This window comes from Mya arenaria, chromosome 14 (assembly GCF_026914265.1).
Source record: "Mya arenaria isolate MELC-2E11 chromosome 14, ASM2691426v1".
NCBI classification, from domain to species: Eukaryota; Metazoa; Mollusca; class Bivalvia; order Myida; family Myidae; genus Mya; species Mya arenaria.
Window position 1 is genome coordinate 23,809,346 of NC_069135.1, and position 24,503 is coordinate 23,833,848.

General features: G+C 35.0%; 2 protein-coding genes across 2 annotated transcripts; one reads left to right on the forward strand and one right to left on the reverse strand.

The window, feature by feature from the left end:
• The first annotated feature begins 5,135 nt into the window (after positions 1-5,135).
• Positions 5,136-7,350, forward strand: LOC128217992 (mitochondrial potassium channel-like). The gene is made up of 2 exons (XM_052925481.1): positions 5,136-5,407; positions 6,361-7,350. The coding sequence occupies exons 1-2, from the start codon at positions 5,195-5,197 to the stop codon at positions 7,225-7,227; spliced, it is 1,080 nt and encodes a 359-aa protein (XP_052781441.1). The 5' UTR covers positions 5,136-5,194; the 3' UTR covers positions 7,228-7,350.
• A 585-nt stretch (positions 7,351-7,935) lies between these two features.
• Positions 7,936-23,120, reverse strand: LOC128217991 (ADP-ribosylarginine hydrolase Tri1-like). The gene is made up of 9 exons (XM_052925479.1): positions 22,840-23,120; positions 21,270-21,389; positions 20,342-20,491; positions 15,669-15,812; positions 14,943-15,097; positions 14,095-14,248; positions 13,330-13,488; positions 12,334-12,464; positions 7,936-11,516 (listed from the first exon to the last, which is right to left on the reverse strand). The coding sequence occupies exons 1-9, from the start codon at positions 22,909-22,911 to the stop codon at positions 11,465-11,467; spliced, it is 1,137 nt and encodes a 378-aa protein (XP_052781439.1). The 5' UTR covers positions 22,912-23,120; the 3' UTR covers positions 7,936-11,464.
• Between the last annotated feature and the right edge of the window lie 1,383 nt (positions 23,121-24,503).

A 24,503-nucleotide genomic window follows, 5' to 3' on the forward strand; every position in this document is an offset into this window, starting at 1 on the left:
ATAACTATTGTGTGTGTTTTTAAAGAAGGTCAAGGTCAAAGAAGGTCAAATTATACTGATTGTTGAAACGATTATTTTGGCAATTATATACGCAGTGATCTCCCCTCGAAGGTAATCAGGGACGTTGCTTCATATATACTATGTAGGCCGTGGCCTTCGCTTTCTGTCAGAAAAATGGAAGAAATAAAGATTCCTGACATATTAATTTAAAGTTCTAAAGTAAAATGTTAAGAAAAAACCCTAATTGTACATATGTTATCCAATATTCTAGCTGATTTTTTTCCAGGGGGGCATGCTCCGAACCCGCATCGAAATCGGCATAAACATCGTTTTGAGCCAAACAACGCCCTTGGTAATCGAAAGAGTATCGTTGCCAAGATAGAAACACTGGAAGTGTCAACATTTGCGTAGAATTCCTTGCAAATCTTCTAGTTTCTTCCAGCTAGGCATCCATACCAGCGTCTATCCCTTGCATTTCAAATGATCCAATCTTTTCTTTCCGAATCCTGCGTAGCAAATAATAGTTAGCCAATTTGATCAGATCGCAGATTTTCATATTTCCGCTCCAAAATTGATTTTATGTATTTTTCTTAAACCGTTAGTTATGGTTTAAGCCAAAATTAAAACATTAAATTTGGAATGGAATTACAAATGTATAAAAATTTGCGATCTGATATTTTCTGATCAGTCTTTTATCACTGGTTTGCAGATATTTACACTAAAATTTGCTCGCTCTAAGACAAAAAATAAAAATAAAAGTTGTCAAAACGTTCAATCTGTGAGAGTGCAGCTTTAAATCTTATCTCACCGTAGATTAAGCGCTAGTTTATATCATACCAAATTATGAATTTATGCTATATAAATCTCAGTGTCATAGTTTATATCGTCAGTGTTGTCGAGTATGCCCTTGTTCTGCTGAGCAGATATATAAGTTAATGTCACCATTCAATTAACAATTGTTATAAACCTTTAACATACTAATATATTGAACGGAAATGTGTTTCTGCAATTAGATTAAGATCAATAAACAGAGGTTGTGTACAAATACACGGGTTTTTATTGTTGTTGTGTTTTTGTTGTTGTTGTTGTTTTTTTTTTGTTGTTGTTGTTTTTTTTTTGTTTTTTTGGGGGGGGGGTCACTTATTGAAAGCTTAAACTTGGCCTTTAAGTAACATCCACCATGACCCTGATCTCACCTGTCAGTAAATATAATCCCAAGGTGCCTCCTCATATAAACATGCTATAAACCAAGTTTCATCATTGCCTTCCCAAGGTACGTCTCCTCTTCGGCTTGCTACACACCAAGTTCCATCACTTATAATACATGCTTCCTAACTCATCTAATTGAGCAGATACCGTTTCCCATTTTAGCAACAGCGACCTTGGCCTTGACACGACAACCCTCAGATACAATCTCAAGGTTATACTTTTAAACTAAGTACATGTAATTGAGCAGGAACGTGTTTGTTTTAAATAACATCAACCTTGACCTTGATTCCACTTACCAACACATCAACAACAAGGTATATCTTTATATAAACGTGTTACATATACAGTGGAACCCCGTTGGCTTGAACTCGCTTGGCTCGAATTCCTCGTTGGCTATATGTATAGGACCGATTTATTTATACTGAGGGTAAACAATCCCCCTTGGCTCGAATTTAACGGGGCTCAATGTATTTTCACCGGCGCATGGGAGTTCGAGACAACGGGGTTTGACTGTAACAGAAAACACCAGAAACTTGCACAACCGTTTTTTTTTTTTTTAAACTGGTCAATAAAAATAATACAACCAGTTTAAATCATTATTCAATACTGCAACATTTCAACATAACAAACACTTTACAAGTAGTCAAAAGTGTGTATTTAACTACAGCAATTTGATTTCCTTAAATGTTGACATGCACCCGATTCCGTATTATGTCTGAATGTACGAGGAAGCGCATCTCTCTCGATCGGTCCAGAACTATCACAATTACATGTAGCCCTAATAGTTCCATAAATTATGACCATCGAGTATATAACTCACTCTAACTCCACTGTGAAGTCCGTACTCTTTGTTGGCACAAACTTGAAGGCAACAATTTTACAATAATGTAAGAAAAACATTTCCGTTTTGCTAACAGCGACGTAGAGAATTTGTTCATCATTCGATTCCTTTACTGCAACTGCACTGGATTTCCCATCCAACATTGAGACCGGAAGGAAGTTGTTGAAAATCCACTGTCCGCCAGGATGCAGAAGTATCACTCCATCTTCTGAACTGGTTGCAAAAAAGGATGAACCCTCTTTGCTAACAGCTATGCCCTTCACTAAATACTTGTGTCCAGTTTCAAACGTCAATTCTTCATCATCAAAGTTGTCTCGTTTGAAAACTAGGAGTTTTCGATTATTTTCATCGCTAAGGAAAATTCTAAACTGCGAATCGACGTAGATTTTTGACAACCCTCTTGTCAGAGATAACTCCCCAGGCCGAAAGGTCCTTTTCATCTTTCTATTCTGTATATCATACATTTTAATGTAACCGGCGCGTCCTCGTGGAGCGAACGTGGTGAAAAGATAATTTCTTTGAAAACATATCCCAAAACAACGAGGATCCAGTTTGAGTTTATTGATTTCTGTTGGCAAAATTTCATCATCAACAGCTTCAAAGAACCAGACCTCACTGCCCACAAGAAATCCAGGAACAAGCACGGAAAACTCGTGCCTTTCAACGACCGCTAGATCGGCGATGCCCCAAAAGTATCCTGTTTCTCGCGAGGTAAATGTATATGTATGTATGTGATGTAAATCATTGTCGAACATCAACAAAACGTTTGATTTTCGGTCAGCCACAATGATTTTGTCCTCTACTACAATCATAGCTGAGATGTTAGCATTGTTATTGTCAAGTTTAACACTTCCTATACCCTTCGCAGTCAAACTTGTTCTTCCCTTACTCATCATGAAAAGTTCTTAACACAATACAGTTCTCAACATATTAACTTCCAATCGACGTATAATCACACAGCTTCTCTAAATTGCACCAGGTAAAGTGCACAATCCTGCACGTTCATGGTATGTTTCATGTTTACATTCGAGTTGCCAAGATATTCACAAGATGATTCAGCCAACTTTATAAAGCAGACATTTTAAAACAGCTAAATCCTGAACGATACATATTCAATTATATAAATATATTTTAAATATATGCATTCATCGTCAAAATGGGACTATTGTATTTGTATAAACTTTCTGCATGTTATACATATTTGTATTATGCATCACCCCGGTGTGCAGATTCATACATTTTAACCAAAAACGTCAATTATAACTTATCACGTCCTTATGCGTCACGTGTTGAGACTTTAATGATCCAATTAAAATTCCATATTCGCTTTCAACTTTTCCCCGACTCGTTTCAAAACAAATGAGAACGATCGAAGGCATAAAATCTATTCCCGATTTGATGGCAATATATATATTCCATGAACTATACAAATATCATTGATAAAACATATATATAAATGTAGTAAACATTCACGTGCAATGTACATTTTAACTGTATTGCACTAAGAAATATTTATTTAGACTCCGATGTTTCTTTAATACAACGCGTAATCTTACTAATGTTACCTACGAGTATATACATGATTTAATTTCGGGTACACAGGACCTTTTTAAACCCAAACGCCAATGGGGTCAAACGTCATTGGGGTCCAATACACATCGTATTTTAGTAATCAGTGACAGCATGGTTCCAAATAATGACCACCCGATAGTAATCTATCGCAGTGGTGTCTCGTTACTGATAGGTAACATACATGGACCAATATCTCACAATAACATGGCCATATCGATATTGAGGCGAGTATATATTGTATGCATTTAAAATGTATACTTTATGATTTATTTTTTTATATGCCTTCATTCAATAAGTATACTTTCCTATTATGACCAATGTTTAAATTATGTTGATGATTCGCATTTACGTGCATTGATGGTAAGTGAATTTGTATAATTGTGTTTCTTTCTTCACGAGATTGTGAAATGAAACATAGCAAGCGATTCCACAAAACTGTTAAGACACATACAATTCGTTTCGCGTACTAATACACAAAATGACAATTTAATACATCAGCTCCTGCTTGATACCAATACACCAGCCTCCGAGTGAATAGTACACAACTTCTGTGTATTGCTCTTAATCTTTATTACCGGCTGCTGTCTAATATCAGAGCTCAGATATGAGTGTCTTGCTGTGCTGTGCAGAGCAGTGCGCTGCTGTCTAAAACTGTCCACGTTTCATTAAATAAATTGAATGAACAAAGCATGTTATCATAGTTCGTTTATTTTGATTACGTTTTCCAACAATAATAAAAATAGTGTTAAATGCTGTAGACAAAGAATAAAGACAATGAAATAAACGTAACTGCATGGCCTTCCACAGTCACAAACTCACAGCATTCTCACCTCACAAAGAGTACAGTATGCGCCCTAGTCTACCACACCTCTACACTTTGAAACGAAGTAGCTGAAAGTAGTATTTGAGACTTCTTCATAGCCCCCCCCCCTCCCCCGACTTCCCCACCCCTCTCCATGCAACCACCCTCAACCACGACATACAACCCACTAAAACACAATGCAGTATTAAACACCGGCGTACAAACCACCTCGCATACTATATTGTATCTACTTATGAAAATGAAAGGGGTTCCCGTTTAGCCACCCCCACCTTCCCCCTCCTCCGACTTCCCCACCCTCTCCAACCACCAACAACCACGATATACAACCCACTAAATCACAATGAAGTATTAAACCCCGGCGTACAAACCACCTCGCATACTGGCTCTATTGTATCTACTTATGAAAATGAAAGGGGTTCCCGGGTTTTAGTATTAAATCCGGGCGTACAAAACACTTCGAATACTCTATTGTATATACTTATACAACTTTACGGGGGTTTTGGGTTTCCCAGGTTTTCGGTAATTCCACCGACCGGTTTTGTTCTTGTTTTTTAACTCGTGTATTCATCTAAGAGGAAATATAAGATACCATGCTAACCTTTTACGTCTATTTTCAATTCATTGACACTACAACGAAAGATGCTTTGGCAGGGACGTTTTGACTACTTGCATAAATCTGTGTCACTAAAAAGCACCACCGGCAACATGACAGATTAAGAAATCACATTTCTATCGTTATTTTAATAACAATGACACTTGTAAAGAACATGATAAGGCTTTCTATTTACAGAAAGCACTTTCATACAACAGTTCCATGGAGGAACAAGTCGATTACGGGGTATGAAGGCGCTGACAATGCACTACAAACGGTTACTGGAGGTCGTATTTACAAGTGGCTAGACGCTTATGAGGATTTCGTTGGGCTCACAGAGGTTAAACAAGCCCAGACTCAAGTAACAGAAGTACGTATATAATGAATTGATATTTGATATATATATATATATATATATATATATATATATATATATATATATTAGGGATAGTTAGGTAAATGCAAATATTGATATTTTCCACAAATGGTGCTTTCCTGTTATAAGTGGTCAATTATTAAACTTATACTGCAGTCGAGTACTCAGTTGCATCATCATTTTTGGTATGAGCAGACTTGTTTCAATTTGAGTGCCGCAGTTTGTCACTTTTTTTATAATATCATAAGCTATTCAGAGTTCATGTTGATATCGAACTCTTTACTGACCCTTTGGATATGATATGAATGATTTTTATGTTTTATTTTTCTAATTTGTATTGTTTAATGTTTCTTCAAAAGACAAATTAAAATTATAATATTAGACATAAAAAGATGGTGATACTCAGTAAATTCCTGAAATGCCATTTTGTTTGAGGTCTACCTACACGGTGTACGTGGTTTAAGAAAGCATATTCTTTCGAACAAACTACATGTATGTTACTTGCTGGGTTATTTTATGTTTTTTGTAGTGTTACAGGGAAAGTTTCCCTTAATGCCACTATTACAGCCAACAGGGATGTGATTTTACCATTCTGGCGTGGGAATCTGGGGCCATTGTAGGCCCTTAATGGGGGTGAACGCAGGCAAGGCTGCCTGAGTCAGAAGCAAAACTACTTTTTAGAAGCCAGATTGTGGGCTTTCCAGGGTCTAAATTTAAACTCATCAGATCTGCTTAATCCGCTGACAGATCACATCCATGAGCAAAAACATGGGTAGTCTTAGCCATTGTCAATAAACCAAGCATGACACTCATTGATTTGTAGCTTTAATATTACTTTCACAATTTAATCTTCAATAGTATTTCCAAAAGCATTTAAGAATCAAAAATTGTACTACAAGTGTTCGATTTTTCCATAAAAGCTTATAATTTTTTTTTTCTTTCAACAGGCAGAGTCAAGTTACCGTGCTGTGCAGGAACAGAGAAGAGCGGCTCAACAACAGCTTACAGCTGTACAGGTGAAAATCAAGGGACTTGCCATGGAAATAGAGAAAACTAAAAGGGGAACAGATGCATACCTTGATTTGGTTACTAAAGAGAATGAGATCATCAAAGACGAAAAAGATGTTCTTGAGAATCTCTCATTGTTAGAAGACAATGAAAAACAATCATTTACTCTTCTCTCTTCAGCTTTAAGAGAGAGTCATGAAAAAGAGAGAGCAAGAGCAGAGAGAATGAAATACTGGGGAGTTATGGGATCCATTATTGGAGCTGTGATAGGAATCTTTGGAACAACAGTGAATAATTATCTAAGAATGAAGGAATTAAGAAAGATTGTCACCATGTCAACAGAATCAAATCAAGAAAGCAGAGAGAGGACATTAGAATTGTGTTTAAATGTGAATGATCAGTATCGGAAAATTCATGAGTTTTTAATGGACATTAGATCTAAGACTGGTCTTAAACCTGTTGAACCCCAGCAAAAAGGTTTAAGTGTCACTCAAACAGTTGGTCTGACCACTGAAGCTAAATTAGAAGAAGTAATAGAAACTTTGAAAGAACAGGAGTCAAGGATCAGGAAAGATCTAGAAAAACTAGGTCATGTTTTAATGTTAAAGCATGGAAATGGACTAGGAAGTTCTGATGCAGCGATTGATAGTACTGTTGTTTATGTTGGACCTGAAATCCAAACAATGCTGAATCAGACGGAACAAAATATTGAGCGAAAAATGACTCATCATTCTGTAGGGACTGTAGTTTTTGTGGCAGCTGCAATTGCTGTGCCAATATTGTTGAAATTATTTTCTGGTAGTTGATTTTGAATACTTGACTCTTTAGTTATTAAATATTATGTTCATTATTGTATGTGTTTAAAAATGAAATTAAAAGGATTTTCGAATGAAGTTTGAATTCAAGTGCCAGTGTGTTGGTTTTTTGTTAATATATGGGTGTATTGCCCAAACTAGAACAGTCAGACTCAACAATTATAACAGCTTCTGCGGCTGGTTTCTGAAACTTTGGAAGTGACATGTTTTTCGGTCTGTCCTAACATAAATGGTAGAACAAATTTTGAGCCAAATATCCTGGATTGGGGATGGCCCCTTTTCACTTGTGAAAATAGCGAAACTAAATTACGAAAAAGCCAGATTTTTAAAACATTGATAATTAAAAATGTGCTAAGTTGTAAGTGGCTGTATGCAAAAATACACTTTAGATTATCATATGAAGTTTACAACAGCCCTTGAACAAAACAATGGATAAAACCGTAAAAAGTAGGGTTTTTTTAATAATGAATGGCGCCACATTTCTGTCCCATATAAGGCATGATATGTATATGCCAATTGCTGATGGTCGGTTATGTGGTCAAAGTGCACCAAAATAGCAGGCAATCATAGGAAGGGGTGGAGTTAACACTGCAACCATTTAATGTTTCAAAATTTCAGAACGCTAATTATCATTTAAAACAGTTCTATACAACAAGGTATCTTATGAAATTTACAGAGATATAATCAACTATGCTTATCCTTCCATATAGTTTTATTGTCCATCTGTAATAGTTTTGTATATTTAACAACAAACATAACAATATTTAATATGCGGAGGTGATATTACAACAACCCAAAACACAATGAAACATTTTGTTATAAAGTGCCTTTTCAGAAGGATTCATAAGTGATATATGAAATTTAAAAAGAAGAAGAAAGACAATAATAAAGTGTAAGATAGATCTATGAATAAGGATTCTAAAATACACATAATAGGAGGTACATCCCAGAAATAATAGGACACATCAAAACATACATGCCATATCCCCCTGCGGGGGGAAAAATCCCCCGGAATTTCGACCCATCCCCTGGTCCCCCGCCAGGGGATCCATATCCTCTGGAATTTAAAAAAAAAAAACTTGCTTAAGGTTGACAGTGGAAAGCATCAATACAATTATGAGTGTGAAATTCCATGAAGGACAATGATCACTTAGTCCAAAAAATATTGTAATTTGAGGGTATTTCTGTATTTATTCTTATATTATAAATGCAGATATTGTGCAAATTTTCGTCGCGTTAAATTCCCCTGGTGTAATATCAAAATCCCCTGGAATTCAGACCAAAATCCCCTGGAATTCAGACCAAAATCCCCTGGAATTCAGACCAAAATTCCCTGGGAAGCCTCTCAGGAATATGGCATGTATGCATCAAAATAAGCAAGAATTTTAGCAATAATATCATAAAATAAAGCAAAACTGTACAAATCATAGAAATATTTCTTTTATCTTTTTTGTAGTTCACATACTTGTTTGTTTAGCATCTTTATACTGAAATGTTTTATTATTTCTTTCTGAATTTGATCAATGTATTTATAAAACATTACAATGAACAGAAACCCTATTTGTCTTAATTGGCGCCATTGCATGTTATTTTATAGATGAAGTAAAAAAAATAATCAGTAAAAAGTGGTGGTGTGTAAGTTACTAACCTAAGAATAGAACACTTGTGTACAGTGGGCAGTTTTGATAAATATTTTTGTTGAAACTTAAATTATCTAAAATCTTAATCATAAAATTTCTGTGTGTCAATAAGAAAAAAGAATTCATAAAACAATCAGCAAAGCTTCAGACAGAATTTTATAAAAAATAATCAGATCTTTACAAATGATAGTACAATAAGTTAAACAACATCAAACAACATACATAATTAAAGATACAATGTAGAAATCTCATTATCAACACTGGAAATAAACAAAACAACAAAATGTAAATGGTCAGTAGCATGATGCTTAAGTCAGACAATGCTTTAAATTGTGTAATTGTTATTAAAATCAATAGATCAATGTTATTCATTGTTAATACTATTAGGACCTTACATGAAAGTTCATATGGTATTAAGAGTTAAATTTTAAATGTTAAGTTTTCACCAAAGATGAAAAAATGGTAATGTAATTTTATAAAGAATAAAATAATAATCCTACACATGTGTGCATTGTCATTTTGTCATTTTGTGAATGGGATTTTTATATCTTAATATCCTATACAGTAAACCTTAGAATTTTGACTGAAAGGTTTTCCCCTACAAACTATTCTACAGACAAAGAAAATTGATGAAACCTTGACTATTTTCTACGTAAAATTATAGACAAGCCTTTATAGTATACATGTTAAATTTAAATTTGCACTTTAAACATATTTTTCACTGTTTACAATGATTTAGTTAATAAAATAGATGCCCAACCTTGAAACATGATAATAATTAAGGGCGCTGCAGAGCAAACACCAACACTGTCTGTCTGTCTGTCACAACTTGACCACCTTTAAAGCCTGGGTCTTCTGTGCCTTGCCATACATGTGTGTATGGTTCCTGGCAAAAATGTGTACCAAGTTTCATATGAATATCTTCAAATGCATGTAACACATCACCTTTATGTACTGAACACATGCCAATTTGATTAAAATTTCATTATGCAATAAAAAAAACCAGCCTGGACACAGCAAACTATTTTGTATAAGAATATATGCAGCATTCCATAATAATAGACCTGTAAGTGTGACCTTGACCTTTGAGTTAGGGACATGGCCAAGGTTGGCATTTTGCCCTATGACAATGTTGCCAACAACAACACCAGGGCTATGACAATACCTTGACCTTTTTCCTCAAAATAACAAGGAAGCTCACAACAAACTTCCGTTAACAGTGACACAAATAATATACAGAAACTTTGACAACACAAAAATAAACATGAAGTATGGAAAGACAAATGGTATGTAATGTGTAAATTGGAGTAAAATCATCTTATAAAATCTTAAAAGCAGCAATATCTATGAATAACTATGCAATAATATAGTATAATATACAAATACAGGGGAATGTAAGAGCTGTTTATGTTATAGGTAGAACATATATATGCAAAATCTATCAATAAGGGCATAATGAGGGAAGCAAACAATTAAGCCCTAACTGGTTTTACACAATATATACTCTAAATAGTCATATAATTTAACATGTCTTTAGCATGTGTGGAGGCTAATTGGGCCATATTGTCATATTTCTAGGTGTATTGTCTGTATTGCCTTTCAGGTGTTACCATAGAGAATCAAACACATCGGAAAAAATCAGGTATATATATATAATCTTGGTTGTCCGGTTAGCACAGTGGTTAGCGCACTCGCTTCTCACCAAGGCGAACCGGGTTCGATTCCCGGCCAGGGTGCATGTGAGTTTGGTTAGTGGTCACCAAGCCGGACAAGTGGGTTTTCTCCAGGCACTCCGGTCTCCCTCATAACACAAGACCACAGTCTCGCACAACCTTGTGCCAGCAAGAGTGACTTAGAGTATCAGAACTTTCTTCACAATCGTTGTAAAATATATAATGTTTAAACTACACTTGTTTTAAGCTCTTAGTTATTTATATATTTCCTTTAAATAATTTATACTGCCAATAAGTGTGTTTTCTGAAAAGCAATGTTTGTTGTTTTGAAAAGGTGGTTCAGTTTCAAAAATATAAAGTTGTTGATATCAATGATATATTTGATGTTGTCGCCCATAAAATTGAAAAATTTATACTTTTTTTTTTTTGTGTGTGTTCTGCTCTGGTGAAATTCAGGGATATATTAATCCCAACAAGGGGATATGACATACAAAAAATCCCCCTGAATATTTTCAAAAATCCCTGAAATTTCAGCCTTTTTGAACAAATCCCCTGGTATGGTCTCCAGAAATATGGCAAGGCAATGTATGCATATATGTTTTCAATACATAAAAATAAAACAGTGAGGCCTTATGACATTGCCGCAAAGGGCAATTTTTATACAATTAACCATTAAGATTATATTCTGATTCAGACAACAGGTTTTAAAAATCAAAAACAACAAATGCAGTGATATCATAAACTGCAATCTTTATACAATTAAACATTAAGATAATTGTATTCTGAATTAGACAACAGGTTTCAAAAATCAAAAACAACAAGTACAGTGATATGTCACTCTTGTTAGTATATTGCATCTGCTTAGCATTATCACAAACTCTGCACCAAGGTATAAATGGTTCCTTCAATGCCCAATCAAACGACTGTCTCCTTTTCTCGTTTCTTTCGCTCTATTATGTCAAAGTACCTAAATAAAAAAATATATGCTTAGTTTATGGTATCAATAATCGCAATTATCTCACGCCTGTATGCGCTTGCTAAATATATGCATTTTAAAAACATGCAGCAGAACTTCTTACCATTTCATAAGCCAAGTAAAAGTGTAATTATTAGCTTGTTTGTCCAAAAATCTAACTCCTATGACTGGGTTCATGCTTTCTGATGACTGACCAAGCTACATTTTTTCATATGTTTCATGTGATCAAGAATCTCTTCAGGCCCTGTGTTCCATGGGCTCTATCAAGAATCGAGTATCAAGGGACCACATTCAAGCCCTAGTGTACACCCAAGTAATGTCTCTAGCTCATGTGATGTCCCCCCCCCAACTAGCATGTCAATGAGCTCATTCAGCAAGGTCGGTGTATGAGCAATAAATTTGCAACCAAGTAATGCCCAAGCCAATACCCCTTTACCTTGTCAATGAACTCATCCAGGCAGGTCCTGTGTACGAGAGGTTGCATCCAGGACTGAGGGATCACATCCAGAACCAATTTGTAACCAAGTAATGTCCCTAGCCAAAATTCCCTTACCTGTCAATGAGCTCATCTAGGCAGGCCCTGTGTATGAGACACTGCATTCAGGACTGGGAGATGGCATCCAGGCTTAATCTGCAACCAAGTAATGCCCCAGCAATACCCCCTGACCTGTCAATGAACTCGTCTAACCAGACCCTGTCAATGAGCTCATCCAGCCAGGCCCTGTGTCTGACTGGCTGCATCCGGGATTGAAGGATCGCATACAGACCTTATTTGCACTCAAGTAGTGCTCAGCCAATAACCCCTTACCTGTCAATGAGCTCATCCAACCAGGCCCTGTGTTTGAGAGGTTCCATCCAGGATCGAGGGATTGCATCAAGGCCTAATTTGCAGCCAAGTAATGCCCCTGCTACAGCAGCATTTGCGTCAGCATCACCACCCTGAAGATAAAGAAAACAACAATTTTTCCTTTTTTACCATTTCTCATCCCTGGCTTCACTTGCTACACTATGAAGAAACTTTGGACATGATTTTTAGGTCTAAAGTTGGAAATTGAGCTTAATTTTACTATCGATTATTGAAGTTTAAAGAGACCTATGATGGGTTAATAATCAAATGTTTTCCTGCTTGTACAAACACTTAATGCTGTCGAAAGGAAGAACAAAAGGATATTCTTTCAATTATCGATTATGTGACAATCAATTTCAATAATTGCCAATGATGTTTGATACATGAATACTTGATCATCAGAACGACACTACCTTTCTCATAGTTTTATGTGAAGGTCACCTCAGTAAAATCATGGTAGTGAGCAATATACAAATAGAGGGCTCAGAACAAGAAGGAGGTAGCACCTCTTTATATTTAGTGTAATGTCCATCTAGAACTCTAAGGCTTTAGCCAGGTTTTATAAAGATCAGGGTGCTGCAGAAGAGGATCAGAGTGCTATGGGAGAAAATGACACATTGTTATGTGCTGTAAATAGTTGTTATATATAATGAATTTGACAGAAAATCTTATAAAAATTGTGTTAAATTGAAGCGATATTAGGTTTCAACAGCCAAATATATAAAGTCTGTATGTATTTATAAATATACTACAAGTTTTAATTAAAACAAAAAAATATTTTGTTATAAATCCTTTAAGCATTAAATCTTAAAAAGGCTGAAGGGTACACATGCTGAGCTCCATGAGGGCAGAAGAGTGCTACCAAAAAAGGACAGCAACCTTTTATAACTCTTTAGGAAAACCTTTAATGAATCTCTCGAAATGCATGCACCAAGTAAATCCACTATTAGTGTATACCTCTAACACTATAGCTTGAATTGCTTGTCTGAAATCTTTCTGCCGCAGAGCCCAGAAACCTGCGCCTACAGCTTTATATGTATAGCTGGCCTTTGCAGGGTCATCGAGTCTCATCTCCTTAAGGCCTGGTGGGTACATATATGCTTTTAGCTCTTTGACCTGTCGAAAAAGAAGAGATATACACATGGTCTTTTCAAGTTATCAAAGAAGAAACTATTAGCACATATTTGTGTGTTTCATCTTGTTTCCTATCAAGCATTTTCAAATTTTAACCTTCGCTAATTGAATTATCACAATCATTGGGCAGATTGTTCAGAACTTCGTTAATGTTAACAACATTGTTAACTTCATTACTGTTAACCTTTAAAGCTTTACTGTCCTGTAAGTTTCATGGACACACTTGTGTTTTGCAGTATTTAGACAACTGTTACGGATGTGCTTGTTTTATTTAAATATATGAGTACATGATAAACTACATCACCTTTAAAAGCAATGATTCTGTTAACAACGTTGGTATATTTAACAAAGTTCGTAACAATTGGCCCATTATCTACAGGATAAGTAAATGGAAATTCCAAGTACATTAGAATTCGTTAATTAACTTTAACACTAAAACCAAATACTGAATATATTTTTTAAATGAAAGGCTCCCGATTTGGAAAAAAATGAACTTAAAATATCCTTACACTAAAAAGTACCATTAATTTAAGCATTGAAAATGTTAGATTTCACACAGATTAAAACACAAACCCTTAATAACTTCACCTGTTGGTCAGTTGACAGCAATCTTGAGGCATACACAAAACAGTCATCGATAATGCCTTCAATATCGTATTTCCCGCTCTTCTTCATATGTTGTGGACTCTTCTGTATCAGCATGGCTATGGCGGCTGATACTGCTACACATGAGGCTTCACACCTGGAAAGAAACATTTTCAAGTATTTTTTTCCTTTATTTCAATGGTTTTTAATCTTAATAAGAGTAATCTCTTTTGAAAAATATTTAAAATCATATACTAGTAGTAACAGTTCCTCTAGAAATTTCATTCCCTTAATGTGTTTCATGAATATTTTAGAAGGCTACCCTCAGAAGGGCTTCATTTCCCTACAAAAACATCCCCTTGCTTTTTACCCAGTGAACATGAATGTTCATTGAAGTGCAACGACTTATATGTTTATGTTTTATTTTCAAGGCTTTTATAAGATACCTGGATTTCACTTCTGGTAATGTTTCTATATTACTTTTGTTATTGCTTTTACTTAAAATTGGGTCATTTCTTCACATCATTTAAAAGCTTACAATTCGGTCAAAAGATGGTGTGGATAAGGTTAAATCTTGTTCAAAAACAGGTACGGTACGTAGCTTCTTTTGTCATTAGGATTTATGTAATAAAGTTGTTGAAGTCATTTGGGAATGGTGTTAAGAGTATTAAAGGTAATATACAGTATTCAACTTTTAAGGTTTTTAAACTACATATTATAGCACACACAGATTTTTTTTAACAAACAGTGTATAAAAATGGTACAAATGGTGCCTATTTGGTAGGTTGGGTCAGGTAACCCAAACCAGAAGTATTATTTTAGGCTTTACTATCCAACAAACCACATCACACCTTGGGTCATAGTGGGTAACTCTGCAGATATCGAGGGCATTCTTGATGACCTGCCCCAGGGTCTCATGTTGATGCACCCCCAGTATGGCTGTCCTTGCCACTGCACCATTACTAGCAATGTATGTCCCTCCCTTACGCCAAACGATTTCAGAGGCCTGAAATTGGTGCATACATTTCAAGCAGTGGTCGGAAATTAGTACAAGCCATTAAATCCTACACTGGTTAAATGCTTTCAGGGCTTAAATCAAATTCTGGATTTTATATAGCAAAGCCAGTCACTAGTGTAAACATACAAGATTATTAATTCAAAAGTCCTATTTTGATCACCTTCCAAACTTATGTCTAAGAATGGTTTTACAAAGAATATGTGCTAACAAACAATTATTATAAAATCTATAAAACATAGTTTTTGATTTTTTACAAAAAAAATGGTACTTTTCTTGAGTGTAATAATATGACTTAAAACAGCTAAATAATTTCATTCCACAGCTTAGATAAAAGTTTTTCACTTGCAGTCCCATGCAATCCTGTTTATAGCTTTTATAATGTTATTACTTTATTATAATTACTCTGCATTTTGTTCAAAGAGATCTGATGATTTGTAGATGGATTGAAGAGAATACTGTGAGATAAAACATTTCATTTCATAATTGTCATATGTCATCTAAATGTGTATATTTCTTTACATAAATATTCACTATTATACCAGCCTGCAATGTCCCATACCTTGAGAGGTTCCTCCGAGAACTGTGGATGTGTGACAACAGCCTTCACCTGGGAGTCCATACCCGCGTTCCCCTCATCGCCCAGTTCGGGAAGCCCCTGGTCAGACCAATACATCAGCCGGCGGGCAAACTCTACAGGATCTACCTGCAAAGTTTTACACATTTTTATATAGAAATATTTTTCTTTCATTAAACCTTTTAAACATTTTTCTCATTCTCAAGTTGTGCAAATGCTGACTTAAAAGTTTCTAAACATAACATTATACATATATATATATATATATATATTTATTTATTTATTATAATTTTCATTTACATGATAGATAGATTATTTTTAATCAGGTTCAGTAAGCCATATGGACTGACTCACTGAGAAAAACATAATAGACGAATAAACATTACCAATGACATAGGAAGTGGAGTATGTGATGATTTTTTTAGATACAAGCTTTTAGAATTTGTTAAATTTGGCGAAAGCTTTTACAGGTAAGGAAGGACATGCAGGGCTTTTTCACCTTCTTTGCTAGGGGCCGAAATGAGGCTACTGCACAATTGGGAAAAATGGCATATTTTCCCAATTTTCAGATATTTTTTTCACAATTCCCAGATATTTTTCCCACAAAGGAAGATCTTACTTCAAAAATTTACAATAAAAATTTATTCTGTTTGAGCATTTTTTTCTTTTTATCTTTTAAGATGACATAAGAAGAATGCTGTATAATTTAAACATTATTCAAGGACCAATTAGTCCATATATTGTTATCAATTGTTTCCCTCGATTTAGAATCAACTCTATGAAGATTAAAACTAATCTCTCTCCCTCTCTTGTCATTGTGTCATGTTAAAAAAGAGAAGTTAAAGACATGATTTCTCTCCCAATAAGATCTACATGATATCAATTGGAAGTCCATACATTTTAGACCTTTCAAGCTTGACCATGTGGAGTGTTTGTACACATTTCACATTAAAAAGGTCATAATTGAAAACAAATCAGCTAGAAGTAGACTCACATGTAAGATATGAGCCTGTTTTTTGAAACATGAGTTCCAAGTTTCATATGGATACCTTGACCCGTGTTTAAAAGGTGTCTTCAATCCTCATACCGTATTTTCTCGACTATAAGGCGATTCGCTTATAAGACGGCCCCCTAACTTTGCCCATGAAATCTGGTGCTTTTTGTTTCGACTCGCTTATAAGACGGGGTCAATTTATAAGCAAATCTAAAATGCTAAAATTCTTCCTAATGTGTAAAAATGTTCAAGCTCAACGGACAATTATCGACTTTCGCGGTAACTGTTTTTGTTTTACTCAAAGAAAATGGCGATCACTGTGAGCTCTCTATTTGGAGGTAGGTTAAAAATGAGTACATAAGTTTGCAGGACAGGTCGTTACTTATCGGAATTGTAATAATTAATCAATAACAACATATGTTTGTTTTAGTTTTTTTTTATTGAAGACACCAATGAAGTTCTTCGGCAAAATAAATGGCTTCAATAACATAACTGCGAAAAGCCGAGGCATGAATAGGTGTTTGTTTAGCAATTATGCTTTAGGCAATAATGTCCCTTGATTGGCGACGAACATAAAGGATTCATATTCGCATTGTCATTTGTTTGCTTAATCAAATTGACAGTAAGGTACCTACATCATATTAAGATTCCAATTTATTGATTTGATATATCTGTCAAACTAATTATACAGACACGCGCCATGAGAAAAAATGTAGATATAACGGTACACTGTGTGACGTCAGAGCACGCGCGGTGAAGAGATTTCGTGTTGTTGTTTACTTAATTGCCCCATACTTGTATCAGCACACGATATACTGGATAGACGAATACCCTATGTAAAATTTTACTGATTTTGACTTGAATCTTTTTTTAATATTTTATCGACTCGCTTATAAGACGGGTCCCCGACTTTGGGGGTAAAAATCGGGACCCAATTTCCCCGTCTTATAGTCGAGAAAATACGGTATGTCGAATTTCCCATTTTTGAGATGTTTACGCATTTGAATTTCCCAATTTGCAGAATTTCACGTGTTTAAATTTCCCAAAATAAAAAGGCTAGGCCTCTTCACAATTTTTGGTGAAAAAGCCCTGACATGATTAGAGGCAAAGTGAAATTTTAAAGTTGAAAGTCCCCATCATAGATGGAGAAGGTGTTAATATACCTACACATACATAGAGTGCCAACATAGTGCAACATAGAAATCTGAATTAAGTGAACTTATTACACATTTTACATCACACATTTCAAAGGCAAAAATATCATGTACTTTCATAGTTTCTTTTAAATGTATCCCATGTTGGTGATTCCCCATTTCTAAAAGCCACTAAAAACCTTGAGGCTGAGGTGGTGTCGTGTTTAGTGATGTCCACCTCTCCCAAAGGGTTGTATGATTGTCACACCAGAGCCACTATTTAATGGTCTCTCCCCATCTGGGTACTATCTCATGGCCTCTCACAATTATAAAACTGGCCACAACTAATATTAGGACACAATTTATATCATTCCACAGCATTCATTATATTCAAACAAATATAAGGCCACTCCTTTTTTATTTTTTGGTTTACAAGAACTTTTGGGAAAAATGTCCACCGGGCGGTCGAAAAAAAAAAAAAAAAAAAAAGGAAAAAAGTCACAAAACATACTCTTAAAGGGTAAAAATCAGAGAACAACATAAAAACATTGAAAATTATATCATTTACATGTCATTTTAAATTTTTAAACTGCTATTAATGCATGTTTTAATACACTCAAAGTTTCAAAGTTCTAATTAAACACACAGTTTAAATATTACATAATGTGCATAAAAAACATCAATGAAATTGACTATAAAACATGTTTACATGTATAAACTACACTTTTTATCAAAGATACATTGAATATCACTCAGCAAGACATTTGTTAAGCTTCAACGGTATGCTAAAGCAAAAGTGAATGCAGAACACTAAACTGAACAATATTAAATTGAAAAAAAGAGAAGGCAATTTTACGCATTAAAATACAAAAAAAATGCACGGTATTAAAACAATACATAATATTTTCTAAACATTGTTTCAGTTATTTCAATATTGGAAAATGCCAATAAAGTGAAATAATTACCAATTTTGTAAATAAGGAAGTAACATTTTATGAAGACATTTGAGCTTTAACATTGTGAAAGCAATTCCTGAAAAACTAAAAACCAAACTAGACCTAGATTTGAGTTTTAATAACCTTTACCATGGTGTGTCCTAGTTGTGTGTAACCCGATCCATGCTAAGTTCGGATATTTTCGTACCGGGATATTTACCATGGGATGTTCACCAAATCCATTTCAAATTCAAATCTTGCAGCAAATTACCACATCAGTACATAAAAATCACATAACAAAATAATAAATCTAGCATGTGACTTAACTTTATGTACCAATGATAGTAACAGAGAAATCCATAATTATGTACCGGATATTTTCATCTTCTCCCAACTCGGCCATTTTGTGTATACACGAGTTCACAGGGCATCTATACTTCATGCTTGTTTATTTTTTATTTTAAAGAGTATTCCTTGGTTACAACAACAAATCTCATTTATAGTGAAATATCAAGTTCATTACAAATTGAAATGGACTTATTCAAAATAGTTTTCCGTGTTATTTTATCTAAATGTTTTGCACACAACTCATGACATTAGTATTAAAATGTCATTGAGACATGTGTTCAACTTTTTCATTGTTTTTACTCTACTTTTAACCCAAACATGAATAAACATGTAATCTAGAATAAACACAAGCTTTACATTGACTCAATAACAAGTATTTCCAAACCATTTTGTGATTTCAAATCCATAAACACCATCGACCGAACTTGTGAAATTAGGTCACCGGTATCAACTTAGAAATTTTACTTTCGATTTCACCACTCACACTTAGTGCACTGTTATTTGATATTTAACCATAAAATGTTATAAAATGTTTTTCTCACACATAATTTACAGATATTTGTGTCTACTAATTCGATGGCAGCCGCTGACAATTTTATTTTTTATCTATAAACAACAATATTTTCATGACCTAAATTGGCGGGGAATAACAACAATCACGTGACAGTTATTGTTTGTGTCGGCTGTTAAATTTGCCAATGTTTATTGTTATTTTAACAACTCCTGCATATTCTAATTAATTATTTCATACAAAGAATGACTGCTATCGTCAATTCTGCCATTGCCATCGGCGCTGCCAAAACAGTTGACTGGCTCACATGTTATCACTATAAATTGGCAATTACGACCACGGAACAACAAACCAGTCGAGATCTACTGCATTCGTACTCTTATCTCTGCGTTTTTCTTTTGTTTCGCACCAAAGTCAATACGGTCGGGAAAATAATTTTAAAAAAAATAGTGAAATTCATTTTTTATTTTTTTTGTACTTTTCGGAAAATTAGACCCGCCGGTTTTGTAAACCAATTTATATAAAAGTAGTGGCCTAAATTGAAATAAACTCAGTAAACCCTGTTTTACAGTGGTCAAAATTGGCACAAGCCCAAAAGCCCTGTTTTGGTGCGATGATTTCTGGGCTTGCTCAAATTTGGATTTTATAGCAGGACTTGTTGAATTTTTCTACGGCAAGCACCAGTACATGGATTCAGGTTTGTTCATCCAAAAGTAAAATTTTGATGACAGTTTTACCTCAGCCTTGCGGTGAACAATGGACTGTAGTATGAGAACCAGTTGGTCAGTCTCATCAGTCCAGTCTCCCTCCTGCCAGCGACGGCGATGAATGTCCTTTAACATCTTTTTATGAATCAGCTCCAGATGGCCTGACACCTCTTTGTAGTGCTGTAACATAATGTCAAACGATTTACTTACTTAAAAGTGATACAATATAGATTACATTTCATTTGAAAGATGCAAACAAATATTTTTAAATTTTATCCATTGCTATGCTTTACTCATTTGACTTTAATGATAAAAAAGCATTAGCGATATTTTGGCACGTTTTTAATTGGGGTCTTAGTGGCCACATAGCTATAAATTCCCATTTATAAAGGCTTGTAGTCATATTGTTTTAACTCTACACATATAATGTGTGTTTGTTTTCATCACTAAAATTAAATGAGTTTGAACAACATAATAATGATTAAAATTAAAAAAGATAATTTTCAATTAATCAAGACTAACTACCGGTGTAAACCTATATTAAGAACTGTAAGCATAATATTTTATCAATGTTTTAGTGTATTATATTGATATAATGCACCTTACAATTTGTATCACTGCCCCCCCCCCCCCCCCGGTCCGGGAATATTAATATTTACACTCATTATTTGCAAAATTTCTCTATGATATTTCATCTAAAACTCTGAAAATGCATATAAGCCAATTGAATGAATGTGTTTTCAAGTACATTCATCGATGTTGCTGGCAAAATGGAGGTGGATGGACAATCATAAATAGTAACATGCTTGGCATACATTATTTTAACAAACCATTTTTAATAAAAATTCAAATTTTGAGCAGGCCAAGAAAGCAATTTACTTCAGCTTATGCACATTTTGACCACTGAACTGGCAGCAATAACATTCAGTTCTAAGGTAAATAAATGTTAAGTATTTACTCTCTTGATTTCCTCTTTGGTTAGACCTTCAGTGAGCAGACCAAGAGCATCTCCCACACATTGGCCATAAATCGTGGCGTAGATCTTGTCATATGTGCGATGGACTTCTCTACGCAAAACCTGAAAATAGGAAAGTGAAGAAAGAATTTCTGAAAAATTGTGGCATTTTGCAAAATACGTTCTAGCTAAACCCAGATGAAGTTGAAGGCACATGGGGACTCCAGATATGATTTTTTAATGAACTGGGTATTCAGGCTTTTGGATCGGGTTTGTATTATCAGGGACAAATAACAGATCCAACTCCTAGGTATTTGTTTCTACCCAGTGATTCCTGCTTTATGGTATGAATCAATTATATAAGCTTGCAAGTCTTTCTGCCTCTCAGAAAGTCATTTTGAATGATTCTTTTTCATGTATGATCACTATTTTACTTACTCATCAAGTGCTTAGATGATTTATATATGCAGACCCTAATTTTGTTTACGATTCATACCACACTTTGCTTTCCCAAACATTATAGACTGGTGAGGTAATGACAAGTATAACATGTTCCAAAAATGAATGAAGAATGTATGAGCACGAAAGACACTGTGATCCTTGAAAATTGTAACATTATCCATTGTTTTGTGTGTGATTTTAAACCCTTTAGTTAAAAATAATTTTAATATATCTGATATTTGAATTTTGCAAGTACACTGCTTAACTGGAGTTCAGGCACATATTATCACTAACAAAACATGCATGTGTTAAATGTTCAGATTTCGAGCTTGATAGCCAAGTGATATCCATGACAATATCACTCGATGTTCCAAGTATCTTCCAAGTTTGAGAGGTATCTCATACCATTTCTAAGAAAATTTCCAAAATTTTGCCATACACAGGTCTTTTCAACTAATTCTACTGGTGTTATGAGCGCCTGATATGATCCTGATGGTATCATCGGGATCATTAACAGCAGTAAAATTAGTCGAAAAGACCAGCGTGTATGGGGAAATTTTGGCGATAGTGGGCATATTTTTAACCGTATTCCTGCTACTATTTGGAAAAAATGGTAAGATTGTTGTGTCATTGGGACATAAATATGATTATTCTTTGCACAGAACACAGTGATATGCTAAGGATTCATTGGTATATTAGCTATAGAATTCATGTCTGAACTGGACATTTACCATTTTCATGACTAAGTTTGTTTGGGAAAGTTTCTTCTCTCCAATCATATAACCCTACTGGATTTTTAGATTTTATAGAATGTTGAAATATCATCAACAAATCATGATTTATAATTTAATAGTTGTATTTTGTCCAATGGTGTGATAAGCAGCCCATAAAATGTTGTATTTTTTAATTTCAGGATCAAGATTGATTTTACCCAGCTGAGGCCACAGGCAACTATTTAAGTAAGCCAAGGGCAGCTGTTGGAATCTGCATCATACATTCAAGTCTCTGTGTTTTTGACAGCTGGCAAGAGAATGAATACTTTTCGTTAATTTAAACATTCGAAATAATGTGACAAGTCCATTTTGATGAAATATTGGAAAGAAAGAAAACATTTTGCCATTTATATTCGTACCCTGGACACTCTATAGGGATGTTTTCGTGGTCGATTTATTGGCACAAGTTTAACTTTCCCGCTGTACTCCATTTTGGATTTACTTTTCGACAAAACGACATTATCTAAAACGGTCGATTGAGTGACATGGATTGTCTACCTTAGTCAGCTAAAACGACAAAATTGGATAAGTACTTATAATTTGGTCAATTTTTGGAAATTTAATATTTTCTACAATGAAATAAACAGCAAAATTATTTTGACTATGTATCCTTGCATACTTTGGATTTAAATTTATATAAGCCATCATGTTAAGTGGACTTCCTTTTGAAAACTACTAGACCATGTGATGCCCGCTGATGGTTTAACGAATGTTTCGTTTAGTTTATAAAATATATAAGTATGGTCATATCGTCATTTAGGTTTGCAAGCTGCATGCGGGGTCATACAAAATGGGGGGGGGGGGGGGGGTAATCAACCGTAATGAAATTGCCGAGGATCCAGAACATCACGTTAAGAACACCCAAAGACTATCCCGCAACACCCAACCTGAATCGTTTGCTGTTACAAATACCAGTACCACATTGAGACAACTATCCTACTACTCAAGGATGACCAGAGATTGGAACAAGCTGCCACCAGACATCATGTCAGGCTCAGTAGAGGCCTTCAAGTCCAGGGTTCAAACCTCCATATGTCTTTTAACCTCTCACTGTATCATACTCTCAGTATATTCATATTTTTATTTCCCTTTTTGGCAGAATATACTAGTAGTTTGTTGAATATTTGAAGAAGAAGAGCAGAAGATTGAACTCATTTATTTTACAACGATTGTCAAACAAATTATTACACTGACATTATATATTAATCACTCTCGGCTTTGGGACGATGTTATGCGAGAGTGTGGGAGTCTTGTGTTGCGATTGAAACAAGTGTATCAGCTTGCCCGACCATGCACGAACCGAACTCACATGCGCTCAGGCCGGGAATCGAACCCGGGCACGTGTGAGAAGCAAGTACAAAATGTACGATAACTACTGCGCTAACCGCAAACATTTTATGTATATTGTACACTGGTATGTGATCATTAAATGTCAAAAGCAAAACATGTATAACTCAAAATAACACGTATGTTCAACAATGTGTAATGAGGGTGTAACCAGGAACTCTGTCAATGTCAACCCGAATCCTGTGTAAGAGATTTAAGAGTATGTGTACAGAAGAGTGCAAAAAGACAAACTTTTGAGAACCAAAATTTTGCGTACCGCGTACCCCACTACCACCCGTTACTCGAATGGCGCTTATCCTCGCGTTCCAGGAACTCCGACATTGTCAACACGAATCCTGTGTAAGAGATTTAAGAGTATTCGTACGAAAGAGTGGAAAAAGACAAACTTTTGAGAACCAAAATTTTGCGTACCGCGTACCCCACTACCACCCGTTACTCAAATGGCGATTCCCCTTGCGTTCCAGGAACTCCGACATTGTCAACACGAATCCTGTGTAAGAGATTTAAGAGTATTCGTACAAAAGAGTGGAAAACGACAAACTTTTGAGAACCAAAATTTTGCGTACCGCGTACCCCACTACCACCCGTTACTCAAATGGCGATTCCCCTTGCGTTCCAGGAACTCCGACATTGTCAACACGAATCCTGTGTAAGAGATTTAAGAGTATTCGTACAA

Bases quoted from the DNA above. Each gene is read 5' to 3' on its own strand.
- LOC128217992 (XM_052925481.1), top strand. From the start codon at position 5,195: ATGACACTTGTAAAGAACATGATAAGGCTTTCTATTTACAGAAAGCAC. The intron at 5,408-6,360 runs GTACGTATATAA...TTCTTTCAACAG, and splicing joins CCCAGACTCAAGTAACAGAA to GCAGAGTCAAGTTACCGTGC.
- LOC128217991 (XM_052925479.1), bottom strand. From the start codon at position 22,911: ATGGAGTACAGCGGGAAAGTTAAACTTGTGCCAATAAATCGACCACGA. The intron at 21,390-22,839 runs GTACGAATATAA...TCCTATTTTCAG, and splicing joins ATCCCTATAGAGTGTCCAGG to GTTTTGCGTAGAGAAGTCCA. The intron at 14,249-14,942 runs GTGTGATGTGGT...GTTTCTTTCCAG, and splicing joins GTTACCCACTATGACCCAAG to GTGTGAAGCCTCATGTGTAG.